Here is a 22,137-nt window from a genome sequence, read left to right on the forward strand (position 1 = left end):
CTGCAACATGTGATTCAAAATAAGAACAATTGTAAACTGTAAACCAAGAGGAAGCCCAGTATAATTCTGACTTTTCCTATGATGACCATGTTAATAAATTTTGAAATATCAAACACTACATTCCTTATTTTAAAAAATGTTTTCTAGTAGCCCTGCTCACGGATACTATTCTGTGCAAAGGGAACCTCGCACCAGGCTCAGACAATTTGCTTTAGAAATGATGTTTTCCCCTAACTTAGGGTTGGGTTGTGTCTTTATTATCACTCTCCTAGTAGAACAAGGTTTTGGCTCCAAGCATCTTTGTGGCTGCCTTCAGCAAACATTTACCAAGCACTGCACTAGGTGTCGGGGAAGGACAACAATGAATGAGGCATAAACCAGCAGGGAAGAAGGCAAGTGCTTGCACACAACTCCATCCAAAGTGTGGCTATGTCATGAGATATATCACTTCTGCTTCAACAGTGGGCAAAAGCTTTACATTGGAGATGGTGTTTGAGCTAAGCCTTAAAGATGCACAGGATTTTAGCGGGAGTGGAGAGAGCAACAAGAACTGAGGCTTGGAGGGAAGGAAAGGGAAGGCCGTAGTAATAGCAAATAGTCTAACTCCCTTCTAGTCTCTTAGGCTATAGGCATGAGCCACCCTTCCATACGCTAGCTTGCTTCATGGCTCTCATACAGGCTGTTCCCTCTGCCTGGAATATCCCTACTCACTTTCCCACTCATCAGACCCTATCTTTAGGGCTCAGCTTAAATGGGGAAGCCTTCTCTGACTCCTTAGGCCACGTAAGTTCTTCTTTCTACAAGTGTCCCCAGAGCTCTGCATTTCCTTTATCCTAAAATCATCACTAGTATGATACTTGTTTTTCTCACCTGGACTGCTAAAACTCATCACTGAATCTTCAGGCAGAAAGGTGCTCAGTAAATATCTTTTAAATAAATAGTAAAGGAATGCATACATGAATCAGCACTTGTAGAGAAAATATAAGAGCAAGAGCTAGAAACATCATTTGGAAGGCTGTGGACAGCCTTGAATGATTAAAAAAGAGGTTTAGAAGATCTGCCACTCATAGAAGGAAAGTTCTTGGTTAATTTATCTGCAGTTTCTCTTACCTGAGAAAGCTAACTTTCAGCTTGCTCTGTTCCACATCGAATCCATTATCGAAAAACTCTTGGCTTCAAAGAGTCAGTATCATTGCATCAAAAGCACAGCTAGTCTACCTGCATTTATTATTACTGTTTTTAAAATTAAAACTTTCAATCTACTTATCCCCTGCACCTTACACAAACAGCTGGGAGATGTTATCTGTCCTATCAAAATGTGAAGCAAAACAGACAAGCAAAAATACGTAAAACCAATCACACCTATTAAGCTAAATACAAAGGAGGAGCTCTACTCACCCCCACCCCAATTACCACCCTAAGTGTGTAAGACCCAGGCAGCCAGTAACCTAACTCGAAATGGTTAAGTGTGCACTTTCCCCTCTCACCCCCTTTCACTGGACGGCCTGTTTCTGAGCTGCTGTGATATGATGGATGTGTCTGTCTCCATAGTGAAGTGATTAATAGGCATCTGTGTAAAGCGGACCCGGTGACCACAAAGACAACAAAGCCTCTCTGTGTCCTTTAGAGAAATATGCAAAGGCAAAAAGGAGGATGGACATTTCCTCCATTACTGAGCCAGAGAGGGTTTGTGTTGGGTCTGAGAGCTAAGAAAGATGGCAAAACACCAAGAAAAGCCCCGGAGTAGGATCCCCTAAAAATAGATTCTTGATTCTGCTTTATAGTAAGACAAGCCTACAATTTCCTTGAAATCCTCATAACAACTTGAGTGAATGGAATCTAACAGCCCAATTTTTCTTGTTTGCAAATCTTATTGCAACAAAATGCCAGGCTCACGGTCCTGCAAGACAGTATGAATGAATGAACTAATCACGAGCCAAGCATCACCCCGCTAACCACACAGAGCCCGCTGTAATCCCTATTAAGAGGAGAAGAAAACAAACGGGAAAAACCCTAACTGGAGACAATTTATTCTCAAAGCCACACCCCAGCCAAGAGATGACCACACTGAAAGTGAAATGGGAACTCTCTGTGGTTATCTGGGCAGGAAGCAGCCTTCTTCTTGTCTTACGGCATAATGTGAACCAGATGGCTTAGGAATAAACGGACATGCCAGCAGCCATGGAAATGGGCTTGGAGTTTGTAACTCAAACTTTCCTGTTCCCTTAAGTGTGTGCATGTGTGTGTGTGTGTGTTTCCTGGCAGGCTACAGATTAGGTACCAGGAGGCGCCATGGTCTTCAAGATATATAAAGTTAATGACTGACCATGTCAAAGTAGAGGTAGCTTCCTGGCCTCGCTATTTAATATCCTCAATTCAGAAGCTATTTTAAAACTCACATATTGAAATAATGCTTAGTGTGGTTGACTGTAGACGAACCCACTTCCACTTCCATCACCTTTAAAAGTGATGCATTTTTTTGTTGGGATGTCATCACAGGAATAGAAGGGAGAATGAGCCTGGAATTCATTCGATTTCATTTTTTTAGGGAAGAAACAGCTTCATTTTTCCCTGTGTGCTGGGAACGCTCAGTTCACTGTTCCTCCACTGCTCTACTGCTTTAGAAATGGCATTGCCAATGGGAGTGCTACAGCCAGAGCACGGACTGATGTCTAGACTGAGGGTCATGATAAGATAATTTTTAAAAGCCATGCCCTGGAATGTTGGTTTGTGGTTTCATGTGTTAGAACTGTTACTGTCCCTGTAAAGGTAATGATTCTTTTATGTTGGCAAAGTTTTAGCAGAGTCTGCAAGGAGCATTTTCCTGCTTTTTGAAGTTTTCTTTCATCAGCTTTCTTAAATAAGACTAGAAACACAATGTCTAAGTGATTTCTAAAACTAGACAAAGCATTTCTATTTTCCAACTTCCTAGTCCCATCTTCTTCCTTTACTCTCTCATAGGGCATCGAAGCCACAAAATGGAGAAGTGGACCTCCTTAAAAAATTGTGAAATTTGGGCCGTCTTTGCTTGGATTATTTGATTACTTGCTTTGATTTTTCTCTATAAACAAAGATAAAACAGATATGAAGAAACAGGTCTGGTTCAATACTGCTAAATCTTCCAACTTGAATTTTCTAGAAATGTAGTTCTTGAGATCTGGTTAAAGATGAGACTGGGTGTTATTGGTTAAGAACATAAACTTTGAGCTCATAAAGACCTGAGTTTGCATGTTGGCTCTACAAATAGCTAACTGTGTGACTTTGGGCATGTCACTCGGTCTCCAGGCCCCAGTAGTGTTGGCTATAAGATGAGCATTGTTGGAAGGATGAAATAGGTTGAATAAATGAACACAAAGCAGTCGGCATTGTGCAGAAAATGTGTTAATGCTCAATTAATAATGTAAGGACAGTGTTTCTAGAATGTTTGACAAGTTGCCTGTCTTGTACAGGGTCCAAGATTAGACTATTTTAACGCAACACTTTGGTAGAGTTCAACTGTGTTAGCCAAGAGTGGAAAAATAAGGATTTAAAACTACAACAAAAGCTTGACTAGTGAACTTAAATAAGACAGCCCATCAGCAATGTGGAAAATGTCCTGAATCAGTGCCACTCAGCATTAACATCACCTGGAACTAGTTAGAGACACAAATCCTCAAGTCCTGCCCAAAGTTTCAGCACTAGAATCTCTGGGTTAGGCCCAGAAACTGGGCCTCCAGATGATTCTTATGTTCCCTCAAGCTTGAGAAATGCTATCCTGAAATGCCATAAATAATATTCCAGAAAACACATCTAAATGTTTAGCTTTAAAATCCAACCTCAGACACCACTGAGGCAGTATATAGCAAGACTTTCAAAATAATCTGTAAAATAAGTAATAAATAAATGCACTAAGTATTCCTTGGTGTTCAAAGTATGTTCTACATCTTTAATAGGTCTCATTGGATAATTTCTTTACTGTGGTTATCAAGCTCTGATAAAGAATATGAAATCGACCGTCTTTTATTGGAAAGACAATCAAATTCCTAACACTTTCCCTTGGTATCTGTCAAAAGCATGGCATATAGCGCAAAATACTGTGCTGCTACTCCTGCAAAAGAATCAACCCGATTTGCTTGCACCAAAACGGCTGAAAAATGCTTGTGGTCTCTATTTGCTCTGGTATGAAAACATGGGGGGGGAATTTCTGATACTCCTCATGTCTGTAACTGTGGCCATCAGATAGTGACTGGTACCCCAGAGCTCACGTATGTCCTAGACTGGGTCAGCCCAGGCATAACTGGTTCTCAAGTGCAGAAGAAGCAGAATGCTTGATGGAGCCCACCATTGGATAGAGTGGCCTCCTTTAAAGGCCTGCATCTAATATCATCTCAAAACCCACTCCCTCATCTCAACTTACAGCTATTAAGCAATGTTTGAGAATGGTTTAGGTGATGCCAAAATCTTTACCTTCATCTCTGCATGACTAGACAAAAGAAAAGAAACTCATGAAGGTTCTTCTCCTTTATATTCCCGGGGTGAAAAGAGGGACTTGAGTTCATGTGTCATTCCCCAAAGTAAGGTCCTGATTTACAATAATAAAAGATGCCTAGCACAACAGTTCACTCAACAGAGCTCTGTGCTTACTGATCTGCTGAGTTGAACTGAATCTGCAAATCCATAGAATTACATAAGACATTTTAAGTTACATTAAATTTCTGCTGTGTGCTTTTAAATCATGGAGTGCAAGACCCATCAGCACTTAGGGTATATTTATTACCTTAACAAATGTCAGATGATTGTGTCCAGTGCTATCTATTATTTATGAATAACAAGAGGCTGTAAGACTGGAAATGACATGCTTTAATATGTCCAAAAGGTTAGGCATAATGCAGTTTGCTACCCTATAAATTTCTCGACACCATTTTCCTTCCTAATAAAGCATTGTCAGTGGTTGACTATACCGAACTTCCATTATTTCTATACAGTTCATGACTGCCTCTGATTTCAGTAAAAAAAAAAAAAAAAAAAAAAGTAATTGCAGATATCTGTTTGAAAAGGAATGCATCCTTTTGAAAAATATGAAATTTAAAAATAATTGGAGTGGAAAAAATTTTATTACGCCATTAAAAATGAATCTCTTTACAAAGATAGTTGTCAGGCTACAGACTTATAAGAGCTTAAGAAATATTAATTAAGGGTGACAAACCTTCACATTGCCTGTAATTGGCTTTCTGACACCAATTAAGATCCCATCTACTGTGCACCCAGTATATTTCAATATATCCAACTGCATTTCAGTAGTTTACTTCAGGGCGTTTCCATAATTTAAAGTGCTAAGATATTTACATATAATGAGGTTCACATGGCTCCTTTCAGTCCCTCAGAGCAGCCCATAGGCTTTGCAAGAGTTTATCTATTACTTGCATAACCTACATCTCCCTGGAACCAGCAAATGAACCCAGCTTTTTCATCCTCTGTCTTTCCAGGATAATGGCGTGCGTGATGTAGTTAGTTTGAGCAAGCCCTACGTAGTTTGAGGCCATTCTCATCTATAATGTCAAGAAAAGAGAAGCTATTCTCAGGAAATTACCTGATTTCCACTGTTTTGCCCTCTGTGGACTAGTTTGCTTATGGAGCAGTGAAGTTTGCAAAGTAAAACTTCTAACCAGCCTTTTAAAAAAAAACTTGATGAAACTAGGCTATCAGAAAGAAAGGTCTGAGACAAAGCGAATATTATTTTCCCACTTTTCCACATAATGCAAACTACAAATTGATTCTTCACAATTTTATTGTTAGGACAAAACAAAATCTAGATGAACGCAGTGCCGTTGAACCAATTAAAGAGCAAATTTTTAACTATTCCAGATGTTCTGTTAATAAGATCACACTTAACCTAGTCCCCGTAGTCCTTGAAAGTTCCATTAAGCTGTCAGAAAACTTTGTCATTGTGTGTGTTTTTGTAGAAAAGATGGGAGAGAATGGGAAGAGACTGAGGGAAAAGGGTGGGGGTAAAGTGTCATGTCAAGTAGATGCAGCTTGAAAAAGTGGCTAGAGATTAAAGGTGAGAAGCACCTCTAGAAGGTGAATTGATTTTTTTAATACCCTAAGGTTTAAGTTGGCGTTTTAAAAGCAAAAGTTCAAGCCTCCATAATCATAATTTAAGTCCTTCATTTTTTGAGAAAATGAATGTTAGGTTAAAAAATAAAAGGTTAGTGGTATCCCTAGAAAAGAAAATTCAAATACTGGTGTGCAAATTCAGGCAGGCGGAGAGATGAAACAGCTTTCTACATGGCTGACATTTAACTTTTTTTTTTCCTTCTACCCTTTCCACAATAATCTCATCAAGACCTTAGATAAATTCAGCAAGTTGTCAAAAGGATACAAAATTAATTAGATCAAATCTACATCCATGCCCACACTACTGAAAGAACAATTACAGCCTCCCACATGGGCTTCTCGGCTTTGGACCCTCTCCCCCTGCACACGTTCAAACATGGAAACCCACATCATCCATTTGAGAGCCCAGCACCTTACTTGCTCACAATATCATTTTCCTCAGTCTCTCAAAGAAAAGCCGGAGACTACATGTAGATTCCTTTTCTCATAGGTGACCAAGAAATATTAATAAACATTATATTAAATAATTTTATTATAATAAAAATTATAATAAAATATTATAAAATAAACAGTGGCATCCTGGATTATATTATTAATTAAGCCACCATGCTCAGCTGAACCCTACTGTTTTAACTAAAGAGAGGAAGAAGCCCAAGTTTGGAGTTCAGCTTGCCTGGGGTTTTACCTAGGATAGAGCTAGATAGGCAAGAAGCATCTACCAGGAAAATGCCGGCAATGTGTAGTAATAGACACTTTAGATCCAAAATTGATGCAAAATTCCACTTCCCAAACTTATTGTGTACCTGTAATTAATAACCTAATATGATTAAATGACCAATTTATTACATATGTATCACCTATCAATCTTGCTATCTTAGTCTTTCCCCACTTCTACCCTCCTGTGGTCCTTTTCTTCCCACCATCTACCTTCCTAGCCTCCACTGCCTGTCGCTAAAGCCAAAGCTCCTTGTCATGGCATTTAAGGTTCCAGGCTATGATTTCAATCTCATTTGCCATTCCAGTCCTCCATATACTTTAGTCACCGCACACTCCTTGCCTCTTTATCATCACACTCTGTCATTTCACAGTGTGGTGTCTTGGTCATGGACTTTATTCAGCTTGGAATGCCCTTCTTCTTGTGAAATCTAACTTTTCCTTCAAGACTTTGCAAGGTCGTTCCTGTGTACCCCACTTGGAATTAGCTGTGCCTCCCCTTAGACTCCCTTAGTACTCTCCCTCCCCCTCTTTCCTTGACTTCCCTTACCGGCAGACTTCACTCTGCCCCAGCATTTAGATCACCTTTGGGTATCCCTCACTAGACTGTAAGCTGTCTGAATGCCAGGTGTACGTGAAATTCAAATTAGTATCTTCTGTAACACTCAGCATAAGGTTTATATATAGCACATGTTTGTTCGATTTCTGGTGAATGCAGGAAAAAAGAAACAAAGGAAAGGTTGCTGTCTTGCCTTTCTTTGAGATGAGATTGTCACCATTATTAAACTATTATTTTTTAGGGCTTTCAGAATTCCAGTTCTTCCCCTCCAAAGCCATGAAAGTGACAGATGAAAAAAAAAAAAAAAAAAAAAAAAGGGGGGCAGCCATATAATTTAGGAAGGAAAAAGGAATACATATGGTTAACATAACAGTTGTTAAAATTTTGAGGTTAAGTAAAACATAAGAGAACCAATAATTTTAACCATGCTCTTCTTTAAGAACAATTTGATTTCTGAGCCTTCCTTACTTGAAAGTGGCATTTGAAACCTGTTTTCAGTAATAATCTTTAAATTACTCTTTATCACATTTCAAACACATATATAATATTTCATAGTCATTCTCTGAACTTAAGTATGCTAAGAATATTTTTCGTGGAAAAAGATTTTTTCTTAAACATATCAGAATATGGGTTATTCTAGATTTCCAAGAGCTAAAGGTCAAATGTAATATAGAAATCAGATCTTATATATTCACTGAGTAAGTAATCAGTAACATCTTCTATAGAATTATCAGGTAGCAAAGAGTATAAGTACTCTCAGTTCATTCGGATAAACAAAACTGTTTTAGTTAAAAGTATGTCCTATGCAGTATTTGGGGTATACTTACACTAACAATTATTTAGTTTTGTTTCAATATAAAAAATATTATTCAGGTGTAACTGCAATTCAAATAAACTGAGCATCCTATATTTTGCCTAGCAACCCTACTCTTCTTCTCCCAAGCAGTATGCTTTAAATGACTCCCACAAATATTCTTTAAACCGAGTCTAAACTTTTAGAGATCAAAATTGTTAATCTCTTTTTTTTTTCGACACGAAGTCTCCCTCTGTCACCCAGGCTGGAATGCTATGGTGCGATCTTGGCTGACTGCAGCCTCCACCTCCCTAGTTCAAGTAATACCCCTGCCTCAGCTTCCCAAGTAGCTGAGATTACAGGCAGTTTAGAGTAATAAAAATGATGGTAAATCTTTACTCTCTAAAAATTAAACTGTTTAATCTCTAAAAATTTAGAGTAATAAAAATGATGCTAAATCTTTATGGGGCAGGTATAGCACAATTTATAAATAAAAAAATACTGACGAACTCAATATTAAGAATTGTATTATATTTTGCATAGTCAGCAACAGTAATAGCTTATGTTCCAAATTTCTTATGAACTTTGAAGGATACCTTTCCTCTAAGCTTCAAAATCAGAAATAAGTGATCTCTAATTCAAAAGAGTTTTTGGAACCATCACAATCAATTCACTATCTCTTCATGTTCCTTGCCTCTGGCCATGCACGTTCTACCGAACTCAGTTAATTTTCCATTGTTGAGTGGAAGTGAAAACCCTTACCCTCCCATTACTAGTACTCCCCAAGACAAAGGCCCTTTTTCTGAAGTCTCCTTGAAACTGCCTTGCTCTACTCTTACATTTAAAAATGACTGCAGTAGGATCATTTTTACTAACAAAAGGAATGCAAATTAGTATGAGTTTTGTTTTTTCTTGAAATAAAGCTCAGGCTTAAAAAAAAATAAAAGCCTGAGTTTGCCAACACTCCCACAAAAATTTTAAATATGACTCCTTTACCAAACATCCGTCATTTTCCTCGTCTTCCCTGTCAAGTGATGTGTTATTGCTACAATATTGGTACTGAGGGAAAGAACTGAAGGAAAGGAGCTGAAAACCTGTTTCACAGTTCTATGTCCTTGATGTGTTCAGCCAAGTTGTCTTTACTTGTCTAATATATATTTTTAAAGTCTGTGGTGTGTGATTTTGGCATTTCATAAAGAGAATGTTGGTCATAAAGGCCTTTTGGTGTGCTTTCGTGTCTACCTGTGCTCCATCTGTTTGGCGTTTGTTATTTCTTGGGCAGGAACTATGTCTATCTCTCATATAGCCTCTTACTCCTTATTGGCATCCAAATTGCACCACAGAGCCGGTGATAAATTCTGCTTCAGACACCTCAGAAAATGTTTTTGTTACGGTAATATTACTGAAGAAATGGCAGAGAAAATTCAGCCCAAGTTTAAGAGTCAGGAAAAGAGGAGAGGCCTATTTTTCTTCCTTTATTACAGTCATCAGGAATAATTTTCTCTGTCCATAAAATCACTTACATATGACTTGATACGAGCCAAAAAATTACCTTCTGTGTTGGGAGAACCAGGGTGCTTTAAAATCCCAAATCCATTAGATTTTAAGCATCGGAGAGTGTTAAAATGTAATAGTAACCGGGGGTAGGATCTATTATTAACTATACTCACCTAAAATGAGATTTCTCAGTCTGTTAATAAAGACAGCTGACACTGAAGGCTTGGAACTTAGAATAGGTAAAGTTTGAACGGGAGAAAAGAAGAAGGGTCAAGTGTAGGCTATTGCCAGGCCGGGCAACACTGTGTAGCACAAGATTCCTTACGGATATCAGCAAAATAGATGAAAAGTGGAAAGGCTAAACATCAACTTTCCCTAGGCCACAATTTGAGTAATAACTAGCGGCAGACCACACTAGGGTGCTTGCTGCTGGTGTGGAGAAAAAACTTGCCAGATGCTTAACAAGCCTAGAGTGGCTAATTTCTTATTAGTCTAAATCCATGTTACTTTAAATTCCTATTTCACGAAACTTTCCACCCCCAAACACAAAGTTCAGTAGGTAGCAAAGAAATCAGAAGGGCACTGGGTTGTATAATTATAACACTTGGAGTGACGCATGTATTCACTTGGTTTTGCAATACTCAGCCAGGAGAGTTATAGTGGTCATCAAATCTCATTCTTCCAAATGTCAGAACAAAGTTCTTGGTAATAGTTTAACCTTCACTGGACTCCTTCAATTGCTATAGTACATAGTCACCTAAACTTTGGTCATTCAACTACCAATACTACAATTTTAACCATAACAATGAATCTCACCTACCATATTATTTACTTAGTATTTTTATATCCCTCATAACTCCTGCATTATTTACTTTTCTATTTAAATTACCTTTAAAATGTATTTCAAAGGGAAACTTGGTATCATTATCACAAATGAAAAAAAAGTGTCACTTTTCAAAGATAAAATGTAACCAGAAAAATAAAAATTAACTTAAAGCCAAACAATGTTAATTCCAGCTAGGTGCAGCTGGAAGACAAAGCCCCAGTGTAAACCCTATTCCCTCTTTGTCAAAAAGAGAGAGTAGCAAGTTTAGGGAGTTGTTAATGAGAAAACACCAAACTGAGACTTTTCCTTTCACATAATCAAGAAGATAATGCAGATGACTGAAAGAGCAATGAAAAGGGCATAAATTTCCACCACATGGCTCAATACTTTTGAAGGCCATCACATCCCTGCCACCTAAATCATCCCGTGTAAGGTGCTGCTCATCTCCCTCAGAGGCAATACTGCTGTAGGCTACTGCACATTTAAAGAATAAATAATTAACTATAAAGAGAATTATTGATAACCTCTGTGATTTATAAAATTTCATTTAGGATTGTGAGATGTGGACAATACTAATCATATTTATACATCTTATGAATCTTACCGGAATATTATTTCCCAAACTAAAAACTGCTTACACAAATAGCTTGTACATTGATTAAAATATATTCAACATTTGCTATCCATTTTAGGTTATTCACTTAACCTCTAATTTGAATTCTGTTTCTATAATATATCTTATTCTTGTCTGTAATGGGCATATTTTCTGGACTAAATGTAATAATGTGATAATATCTCACTTTAAGGATTTCCCAAAAGATAGAAGCATACTACAACTCTGGCATTTCTGATTAAATGGGAACTGCTCTATATTTACTATTTTGTCCTTTTTCTGAGAGCTCACAATAACTCTTTATTATAAAATAAAGTCTGAAGTAGGAGATTTTTATTCTGTTCAGGATATATTCTTGTGTCCTCATAGCAGTGGTCAGCATTTACATTTTATATGTATGCTACATAGCTCTCTTGGCTGCTCTGGACATGGCTAATTTCCTTGCACATCTCACAGACTTCTTGGAAATCGGCTTTAAAGTATTGTTACTTTTGGTGAGGAATAAGAGGCACAAGGGTGGCTATTTGTTCTCAGTATTGTTTAACCTAAAAACGAAAGCTCTTATTTCTTTTGATGTGGGAAGCAGTGGTGGGGAATAAGCCAGATCTAAAAATAAACTGGGTTTTCTTTCTTATTTATATGTAATTACAGCCCCTTTGTAACTACCTATTACCACCTCAATAGTTATAGGAGGAATAAATAATATGTATTTTTTAATGTGGCAGAACCAAGAAAGAAGTAGTCAGGGCTGCATCTCATTTATCAGCTTGGTGACTAAAGGGCTCGCTCCGGAGGCTCCAGACATCTAGGGACCCAGAGATAAAACAGAGCAGTTGGCTGTGTTTTCACTAATGAATCCAGGGCTTGAAAGATACCAGGCAATTTTAAAGAAAAGCAGCAAGGACAAGAGACATTAGACAAGGCCAGTAGGGTAATGAAGGGCAAGGCCAGTTACTGCGAGAGAAAATTACTTCATTTTCTATGATGATGCTTCCGCGTGCTGTGCAGGTCTCTTCTCACGCTTTGTTAGTATGACTGGATATACATACAGCATCAGAATGCTACTCACAGTGTAGAAGGAAAGAGCCTTGGAACATTCCACAGAGGGGCAGAGGGCTTGGGTCTGTTATTTTGAAAGGGGGAGGCTAAGAACAATGGTAGCAGAAGGGGGTTAGGCTGCAAGGTGAGGAAGGGTGTTTCGACAGAATGTGAGGGACGCACAGGATTAAATCAAGACGAAAGACATAGCAAGGAAAAGAAAGAAAAACGCAGCAAACATACTCTGGAAATGGAGAATTGTTTGGAGGATGAAGTGGACAAAGAAGGGGACCAGCTCACTGGCAGTCAGCATATCTGCAGAGGAGAGCCATGGGCATGCCTTGCTCACTGGCCTTTTTACCAGTGGCCATAATAAAATGGGCAATGGGCACTTGACTCCTCAGCGAGCTGGTCAGTGGACACATTTTCTGCTTAGTGGGGAAATGTGATGGATTTTAGAAACAATTCCAGAGTATATTTAGCTCCTAAAGCTGGGGCACACAAATGTCACATTCTCATGAGACAATCGACCCAGTAGAAAGAGCACCCATCACAGGCCCTTAGAAAACCCATGAAACTCTTGCATCCCGGGAGATGCTGCATACACGGATGTGACATCATTAAGGCACCGACATCAGGGAATGAAAAGAAGCGAGGGCATCACAGATTGGTTCAAGTTAAGGGACACCATGATGAGTCAGAAAAGGAACAAGACTTTTCCAACGCAGTAACGCCATCACCAAGTCATACCACACAGTGCTTGGCAAAACGAAACAAAAGTTGAAAATAAATCATGAACATTAAACAAAAAACAATTTGGAACAAAATGGAAATTAAAATCATAAAAACTATGATAAAAGGAACATTAAGCTACATCTTTTGTTTAAAATTTCTGCACAACTCATTGGCATTGCCCCATCAAACATACAACCAATGGTAAAAAACAAACTCAAATCTGACAGGGCAAGGCAAGGAGTTACTAGCACAAGAACAGTGATCATGTTAAACACCCATGCAATCACCTCTGCCACCATTGTTTGACAATATGTAGACTGCTTCCAGCTTTGTCAATATAATAAGACCCAAGAGAATGAACAATGCCGAATTTTAAAATGATCTGTCAAAGTGTTAATTGGACTCTTTGAGAACCTCCATTCCTTGGGGGGAGTTAACGATTACAGAAAATTCATGCTACCCCTCTCAGTGAAGTGAAAAGAAAATTACTGCAACCAACAGCTAGATATTTAGTTGGCATATTTAATGCTTTATTGGAAAGGCTGTGTGTTTTATTTTGTTTCAGAAAATCGCAGTGGGCAAAAACAAAGTGATTTCTACTAAGTTTTCTCTTCTTGAGAACACAGGACTAGCACATCTGAGGTCAGGAGCCACACATAACAAATAATGGCATATGCTAAGGTTTGTAATCTGTCGGGACAATTTCTCTTCTATCTGGAGCTTTCTCAGGATGGAAAGAGCAGGGAATCCCTCAAACTGAAAGAAGCTGATGAGACAAAACCAGCTAAAAAAAAAAAAAAAAAAAAAAAAAGAGAGAGTTGGCCAGGAGCAGCAGCTCAAGTCTGTAATCCCAGCACTTTGGGAAGCTGAGGCGGGCAGATCACCTGAGATCAGGAGTTTAAGACCAGCCTGGCCAGCATGGCAAAGCCCTGTCACTACTAAAAAAAAATACAAAAATTAGCCAGGCATGGTGGTGGGCACCTCTAATCCCAGCTACTTGGGAAGCTCAGGCAGAGAGAATCTCTTGAACCTGGGGAGCAGAGGTTGCAGTGAGCTGAGATCGTGCCACTGCACTCCAGTGTAGGCAACAGAGTGAGATTCCATCTCAAAAAAACAAAAACAAAAACAAACAAACAAAAAAATAAAGATTTGAGGCAGGGAGTATTACTAAGGGGAAGGGGAGCTCTATAGAAGAAAATAAAATCAGTTAAGAGGACATGCTCAAGAACAAGACAAAAGGGGCTCCATCTTTACATTTTGACTTGGCAAATAGAGTAAGCAGAGCGCCCAGCACTCTCAGGAGATGAGAAGCAAAAAAGGAGATGAAAATGTAGCCTGAGAGTCTGACCACAAAGCATTGTCTAAAAGTGAAGATGGAGATATGTATGCAGAACGCTCTGGGGGAGGGCGCGATAGCGACTATCTTCCAAGGGTCACGGTGGCTGCTCTGCCCTCGAAACTCAAACTCCCGCTTGGATGAAACTCTTGAAAACATATAGAAGTAAACAATTCTGAATGGGGGGAACCAGCTCAGCAACATAACTGGGCTTTTCAGTCTCTGATTTACAAGACTGTTTTTTGGACAAGTAAAGGCCTCTTTGGTTGCAGCTGCAACTAAAGTAGGATGTGTTACCAGAAGCAGCAAATGGCAAGAAAAGAGATGACATTTCCTGTCTGCAGCTAAGCAAAGAAAGCAAAGGAGAATTTAGGACAGTTCACAGTAGAGTCCCTTTCATTTAGTGTGGCTTCCTTTCCGTTTTAAATGCATAGCAATTCTGCTTGATTAAATAACATATTTTTGTCTTAGCTACTGTCCTCTAAGAGCAATTGCAGTACGTCTGAGGACCATGGCTCTATTCAAATTCAGCACCATGCAAGAGTGAGAGATGCTACCAGCCAGAAAAGACTTTGCCCTGCTATTTCTCAATTCACTGATTAACAGGGCCTTTACTTCAATTGCATTCATTTGCCAAAGCCCGAACCGCATTCCATCACATTATGGTGGGAAAAGAGGGTCCAAAAATCTCAGAATGAGACTAAGAGGAATGGCAAGGGATGTCAGAAGCCAGCATCTGCTTTGGGCAAAGCCACATCTTTTTTGGGTAGAGGAAGCTCAGAGGATATATTATTTGTTTCGTGTGGTTTTCCTTGGTCAGAGAATAATTTAGGATCAAGCTTCACATAGAGGATGGGGTTGCAGTCTTTTTCGAGAAACTTTCAATCATAGCGCATTGGAGGTTCCTTAAATGCTGCTAAAATTCAGCTGGAAGCAGTTACACAGTCCTCCCCACTTTTCCCTCCCTCTCCCCCGAGAGGAAGAGGCATTTCCAAGGCCTTACCCTTCTTGTCTTGGTGATTATGGGAAGACACGGCCCCCAAAGGGTCTGTGCTCTCAGGTGAGTCAAGCAGATGCTTCCAGTCCAGCATTCCTCCCCTAGACTCATACCCCTCTTGAGCCGTCGAATCTGATGTGGTTGTGCTGGGCAAGAGGGAACTGGAGTGCCCTGTTTTCATCACAAATACAGTTAGGAAAACATCATCGGAGAGACCCACATTCCCTTTGCTCAGAGGCCTGGAGGTGGGACACCCAAGCTGGCTATAAGACTGAGAGGAGACCGCCCTAGAAACGACACGGTTTAGTGGTGGTGGTGGTGTGGGGTGTGTTCAGCAGAAAGCCCTTGAACTTGTAGTTAGAAAATGAAGGGTCAGATCCTATCTCTGACACTTGCTGGGTGGGCCTTGGGGAATCACTTAACCTCTTCCTGTGCACCCAGTGGGGATAAAGACACCTCTCAGTGTTGGGAAGATAGGGACATAATGGTGAAAGCATCTTGCATAGTGTCTGACACATAGTAGGTGCTCAAGAAAGGCCAGTGTCCTTCTCTGATATTTTCGTGGCAGAACTAAACACAGAAAGTGGCCACTCCAGGAATCCTGTTTGTGACTGATGGGGCAGGTTTCTGGTAGTGGGTAAGTCTTGTCCCTGTCACAAGTAACTCAGTGACTCTGAACCCTTCCTATGGAGGTTCTACAGTGTGCCTGGTCTTCAGGTTCAGCTCAACTTCACAGGCATTCCTCTTTCTGAGAGTAGTTATTGCTTTGCAAAGGGATCTATTCCCACTGTCTTTTCATTGGAATGGAGGCTTCAACTGCTACACACTATTATGGCTGTCCCTTTTGTGTCTTATTTCAATAAAAATAGTTTCCGTTTTTGAGGCCGCATTGACTAAAATGATTCAAATTAGAAAAGGATAGTTTTCTGAGGTTCAGCTAAGCTACCATAGGATAATACGAGAAGAATGGCTAGGTTGAGAGTTACAGCAGAAACTCTAGCCATTTCCTGTGAATTCATTCGTAAGCTCTCCCTCCATCATTCCACAAGGTTAAATACAGATTGTATCAGGTGCTTTGATCCAAGCTGACACAATGATTTAAAGAAGCTCTACTACCTGTTCTCTCTGGCAGAAATAAAATATGACCTCCTTGTGATTTTCAACTGGAGTTTTTGGCTTACATAGAGCAACCTCTTGAACAATTTTTAAAAGATATAAGGGCAACTACTGTGCATGTATAATTGGTGCCTTTGGTGGAAAGTAGGGCAGACTCACAACAACTCCAAAAGCTCCAGCCTTGAAGTATGATCACCATGCACATGATAAATAAAATATTGGCCTCTAGAAAGACAGATTATAAGAATAAGCACAGTGCATTCTTCTTCTTTTTTTTTTTCTTCCAATTATTATTGGAAGTTGGATTCCCCCCCCCCCCAGGAGACTGTAATATTGCAAATTACAGACAAAACATATATAACAAAGATAGCTTTTTATCTTCTTAAAACTTTGCGTAGCAGGAAAAAGGAAGCCAAGTGGTTCGTCCATGCCATAGTGACTTCTACAGAGCCACCACCCTTAAATCCTGCCGCAAAGCTTTGGTAACACTGAAGAGGTCCCTTTCTGTATGGCACTTGTTTGGCTCTCACACAACTTCAAACGTTCAATTCGTTGAACATTGTCTGCATCGTATCCAGCTGCTAAAAGCATGTTCATTTAAAATTCAAGGAATGCTTTACTCTAGACTTTGTGTTTTTACATTTCTGAGTTTCACATCTCATGTCATGATACAGATAAGAGAACAGGGGCAGGAAAATCAGCCTGAGAAATGGAAATATAGAAGTTCCTTTATTTCCTTTCAGCTTACATTGAGGTCTAAAACATAACTTTTTTTTTTCCACTCTTGAATTCAAGACTACTCTAATAGTCTAATATGGTCAGTCTAAGAGAAAATTCAGTGCCCAGTAAGCAAACAATTAGAAATAGCTTGTAGGGAGTCAGAAAGAGAAAGTGAGGAAGGAAAAAAAATACCTCCCCTCCAAGTAGCAAGATTTCTTTTACCTGAATTGATATGCATTTTGAGCACTTTCAATTTAACTGTGTTCAAGGGGCAATTTTATGGTAATGCCATAAGTATGGTTTAGGGAGAACATTTCTTAATACGGTAATCTAGGGGAAATATATGCCTAAGGGACACATTCTCTGTAGAAAGATTTCCTGGCCCATATGCTGCGAATACATGGAAAACTCATTGGTAATGGAAAGCTATGGCTATGAGAGGATATTAATGTGGACCAGATGGTAGTTAGGTAGGAAAGTGTTTTACACAAATGTGAGAAATCAGTCTCTTCTTCCTATCACTGAAGTGTTAGTCTAATACCCACCACATCTCGATTTTCTATATGTAAATCTAGAGAAACCATGCATCTGATTTACTCGAAAGAAAAAACTGAGCATCATGAGGTTTGTAATCTTTTAAACTTATGCTTGAGGATACGAAACACGTGCCAGTGGTGAATTAAAACAGTCAGAGAAAGCAATACATGATTCTCAAAAATTTTAGAACCACCCTATAAAAGCACCATTAAGCAGTAGTCCTCAGTCTGAATTCAAAGATGTGTTATTACCTCTCCACGCTTAAAAAAATATTACAAGGAAACCACTTATATTCCTTCTTCTAGTCTGATTTTTAAGGTTGTATTATTTTTGTGCATTCCCTAAGAGACTTTGCAACCAAAATCATGTTACAAAAATAGGCAAACATTTGTGGATGTGATATCATATGTCAATAGATTTGGAATCTATATTTTTGTTTTGTCAGTCCAATAAGAAAGGTCACATTTTAATCAATTGAGGTTATACTTTATCATTCTCATAAAATACAAATAAATAGGTATATTTTGAAAGTTAACTTTAATGCATCATGTTGTTTCTCTATATCTACAAGTCATTGTAATTCCAGAGGTTAGACCCTCTTCATACTACTCTAACCTATTAACAATGTTTGTAGACAATTAGACACAAAACAGAGACATTAAATCAATACAAGAGAGGAAGAGAGAAGGAAAATAATCAGGGCCCAATTCACTAAAAGGGGTTCTTGCATATGTAACTGGTGTGGCACAGAGCTTTTGACAAGCAGAAAGTCTGCATCATTTATTGAAATGATCCCTTTTCCTAGGTTGGGCAGTTCTGGTTTTGTAGTTGGCTCTGTGAGCCTACACTCAGCCACAGAGTGCAGGACATGCAGAGGACATAGCTAGAAACAGTGTGGGTGCACTTTTTACTTTGGAGTTGGCTTCCTTGTCTATATCCATGCTCATAAAAATAGCAATTTATTTCTTCTTTTGGTGCTACAAATACAGCGCCCAGTACAGTGTCTAGGACACAGTAGCCACTCAACAAGTTTTTGCTGAATGAATTAGTGAAATCTATTCTGGGTTTATTAATTCCAAAATTAACATCCCTTACAATGGTTTATTTATAAAAGTTGCCAATATTTTTGTAAGTACTGTCTGAACCAGTCCTCATTTTGATGGTCAATTAATCATTGAACTGCTTCAAACTGAATAGATTTAGCCTGAAATGGATAGGATCATTAGCTGAAAGGAAAATTCCAGCTCTTCTTTAGTTGCCTCCCCCCAAGACCTGAAAATGAATGAGCATCATCCCTTAAAGTGTTAATACGGAAGCATTAATAAGTACCTTTCCTTTTGTAAAGGAAATAAGAGAGAACATAGCTTGGGAGTGATTTTTGTTCATAAGAGTATCCCATAGTTTAATTATTCTGTCTATTTAAGAAATTACCTGGGAGTTAAAATTGGTCTTAGTATGACTGATGAATGCTGGGCAGGTTGCTGGTTCAATTTGTTTCAAGATCTTAATTTCTCAATATCTGATAAAGACTATTCAATTACAGGAAATGATCACAAAGTATCATGTTGGAAAAGAGCAGATACAAAGTGCGGTTTTTTTCTCAAGGCAATCTAAGCTAGACGACATTTGCCTCCTGAGCAATTTTTCTTCTAGTCTTTGGTGTTCAATATTCTGGTTTCAGTCATAGATGAGGGAACATTAAAGGTGGATGAATTCTGTGGGCTCATCTACTCCACACTGCCTTACTTCACAAGGGGGCCAGTCAGGAGAAAGCAGGCAATGTTTTCCATACCTAAACAGTTCCAGTCTTTAAGATATTCAAAAAGCCCTTTTATGTATGCTAATTTGACACAGGGAGTGAGAGTTTACAAGGAGCTATTAAACACATTTGTAGCCATCATGAACTATTTTTTTGGATCATAAATCAGCATTGCTTTCTTTTCCTTCCCCTTTGTTTCTTTTCTTTTCCCTTTTCTAAAATTTATTTTTCTCCCTCCCTTATTTACCTACTTCTGTACTTAAAGACTGTCCTGGATCTGTTGCTTGATTATTTATCTTAAACACACAAACTATAAAATGGCTGTGTATACATGAAACTCGCAGCTTCCATTATAATGCAGAGGCTTAAATCTGCCATCACACAGATGTTTTTCATACCATATTTTTTTAAAAAAAACACATGGATGGTTTACCCTAATAAATATTTGGGGGTACCTTGAGAAATGTAAATGGAACAGCTACATTTCAACTTCTTACATGAAGAGTTCAGAATATTCTGTTTATGGGCTTAGTAGCTTTGTTTAATATAGTGATTGTGTATTTCAGACCAAGAACAATGAGATAAATCCTGTTTGCACATCATTTCCACTGCGTCACTCTTCCTTGTCTACAATCTGAAGAAATCGCACTGAAAACATGTCTAAATATTCATACTCTTTTTGAGCTTAAATTTCAGGGGCCAATTTCATACTATATTGGAAAGTTTTGTCTAATAAGAGCCTGACCTGTGTGTCCTGTACAGATTTTCGCCAGCAGAGGGTATTGTCTTGAGTGCCAGCATTTTGGGGAATGGTGCACTGTATCAGCTGAGGAGCTATAGTCTATTAGTTATCAGCACTATTCCTTTGTCTTGGATATACTTATGTTCGAAAGCAATTTCTTCTCCCTCAAGAACTCATTAAATGTATTCACCAAATTCCCTAAGGTTGGCATATTTCATGTTATCTGGATTAAAAATTTAGGACTCAGTCTCCCACATCAATTGTCTCACATAGGCAGAGTGATTTTTGAAGGATGGTGAAATTAATAAATAATTTTAGTGAATTGGGGCCCTTAAGTAACGAAGAATCTGGTCCATGATGTTTAGGAATGAAAACTATAAACTACTGCCAGATGAATGACTTAACGAATTAAAAAAAAAAAAAATCCGTAAACTGACCATACACTGTGTTGTAAGACATTTCATGATCTGGTAGAGGAGTTGAAATGTCTATAAAAAAATAATGAGGATAAAAAATTAATTAAAAAGAAACTTAAGATTTGAACATACTCAAGGGGATTAATGAAATAGAAATTCTCAGATAGGTTTCCACCAGTATGAAATTATGAGAGTAATATCTTCCTTACCATTCAGTGCCACAAAGGAATCTGAAAGACAGAAGGGAGGAGAAGGTTACTTAATGTTTTACACTCTGCTTAGTGCGACTTGCATAAGTGGGAATGAGCTAACACAGAACTATGCCGACGTACGTATGGTCCCCGATACTAAGTAAGTGCTTTTTAATTCCTGCGTGTAATGTAAAATGCTTTATACTCAGTCTAATTTCACACCTCCATATCTCTTCCACCAAGTGAATTTCCTCCAAGTCCCTGCCTTTGCCAAGAGGCAGAGAAAATGCAAGAGTTGGCAAATGAAATGGTAACCGCAATTATAGGTGACTTCAAGAGTTTAAACCCTTCTTTATACAGAGGGACATGCATGTGCATAAGTGATACCTGGATCACACTTACAAAGAAAACATTTTTTCTTTACATTCTCTTTTTACTTCATCCTCACAACCACGCTGTGAGAAACTGTCCAGTGTTACAGTGTTCTGAAATCATCAGGAGTTTTAGTTTGGAAGTTAAAAAACAAACCCTTACACATATTAGGCAATATATCTGGGTGTGTGCTGTGTGTTGGGGTCAGATCTCTGGTTCACTCAGCCTCTAACACTGGCTGCTGTGATTTCCTCATTTCCCTTTAACATCCTGTTAATTTTGTACCAGTTATGATGACTGCACCAGTTAGAGAAATCCTCCCTGAATACCTGTGTGGGGATAGGTCTGTCTAATAGAGGTAGTTCATGCTCCAGCAGGAACATGGGGAGAGGAGAAGCCATGAGGAAAGGCAGGGAGGCAGAGGGGCAGCCTGACTCCTGCCCTGAGCAAGCACCCTATGTGCCTCAGCAAGAGTGAGGTTAAAGGTCAAGGACACACTACAAAGCACGAAGGCAGATCCAGGGGCTTGACCACTAAGATTACTCTGGAAATAAACTGTAAATCACGGGGTTGGGACCTGAGAGCCTCTCCTATGCTACATACAGAGGTTTCCTTAGGTTCTTCTGCCTGAGAACGCAGATAAGGGTGTGAGCCTACTGGGACAGTGGGCATTTTATAGACAAAGTAACAACCATCTTTACATGTTTCACGTATTTTCTGATTTGATCCAAATCTACACCCCTATTTTTCTACAGACACCACTATCACAAGTAATATAAATGTGATGAAAATGGCTCATTAACATCAGTTAACTAAGCTGTTAATAAAACACACACACACACACACACACGCACACACACACACACACATCTTAAAACCTGTTTCCTTGCAAATAAAGCTATAATGCACCAAGATGATTAAGGTCAACTGATCAAACATCAAACTATTTCCCTCATACAGATGAACGCACACACGTAACATACATCTTTAGGTGATGACACTTCTCCTATGCTTATTTATTAACTCATCAATTTTGTGTGAAAAGACATAATAAATTAGAATTTTTTGCCAATATATAAT

General features: G+C 38.8%; 1 protein-coding gene across 9 annotated transcripts in view; it reads right to left on the reverse strand.

Moving 5' to 3' along the window:
• Positions 1 to 22,137, reverse strand: part of SEMA6A (semaphorin 6A) — a 133,758-nt gene that overhangs the window by 9,147 nt on the left and 102,474 nt on the right. For 4 of the 9 annotated variants that reach the window (XM_005557565.4, XM_005557567.5, XM_045394130.3 and 1 more), the window contains 3 exons: positions 20,704 to 20,724; positions 20,516 to 20,566; positions 15,211 to 15,375 (listed from right to left, as the gene is read on the reverse strand). In XM_005557565.4, coding sequence (XP_005557622.2) covers positions 15,211 to 15,375; positions 20,516 to 20,566; positions 20,704 to 20,724 — 237 coding nt within the window. The remainder of the gene's footprint in view (positions 1 to 15,210; positions 15,376 to 20,515; positions 20,567 to 20,703; positions 20,725 to 22,137) is intronic. The other 5 variants (XM_005557568.4, XM_073994084.1, XM_073994086.1 and 2 more) reach the window with 2 other exon arrangements.

This window comes from Macaca fascicularis, chromosome 6 (genome assembly GCF_037993035.2).
Source record: "Macaca fascicularis isolate 582-1 chromosome 6, T2T-MFA8v1.1".
In the NCBI taxonomy this organism is placed as follows: domain Eukaryota; kingdom Metazoa; phylum Chordata; class Mammalia; order Primates; family Cercopithecidae; genus Macaca; species Macaca fascicularis.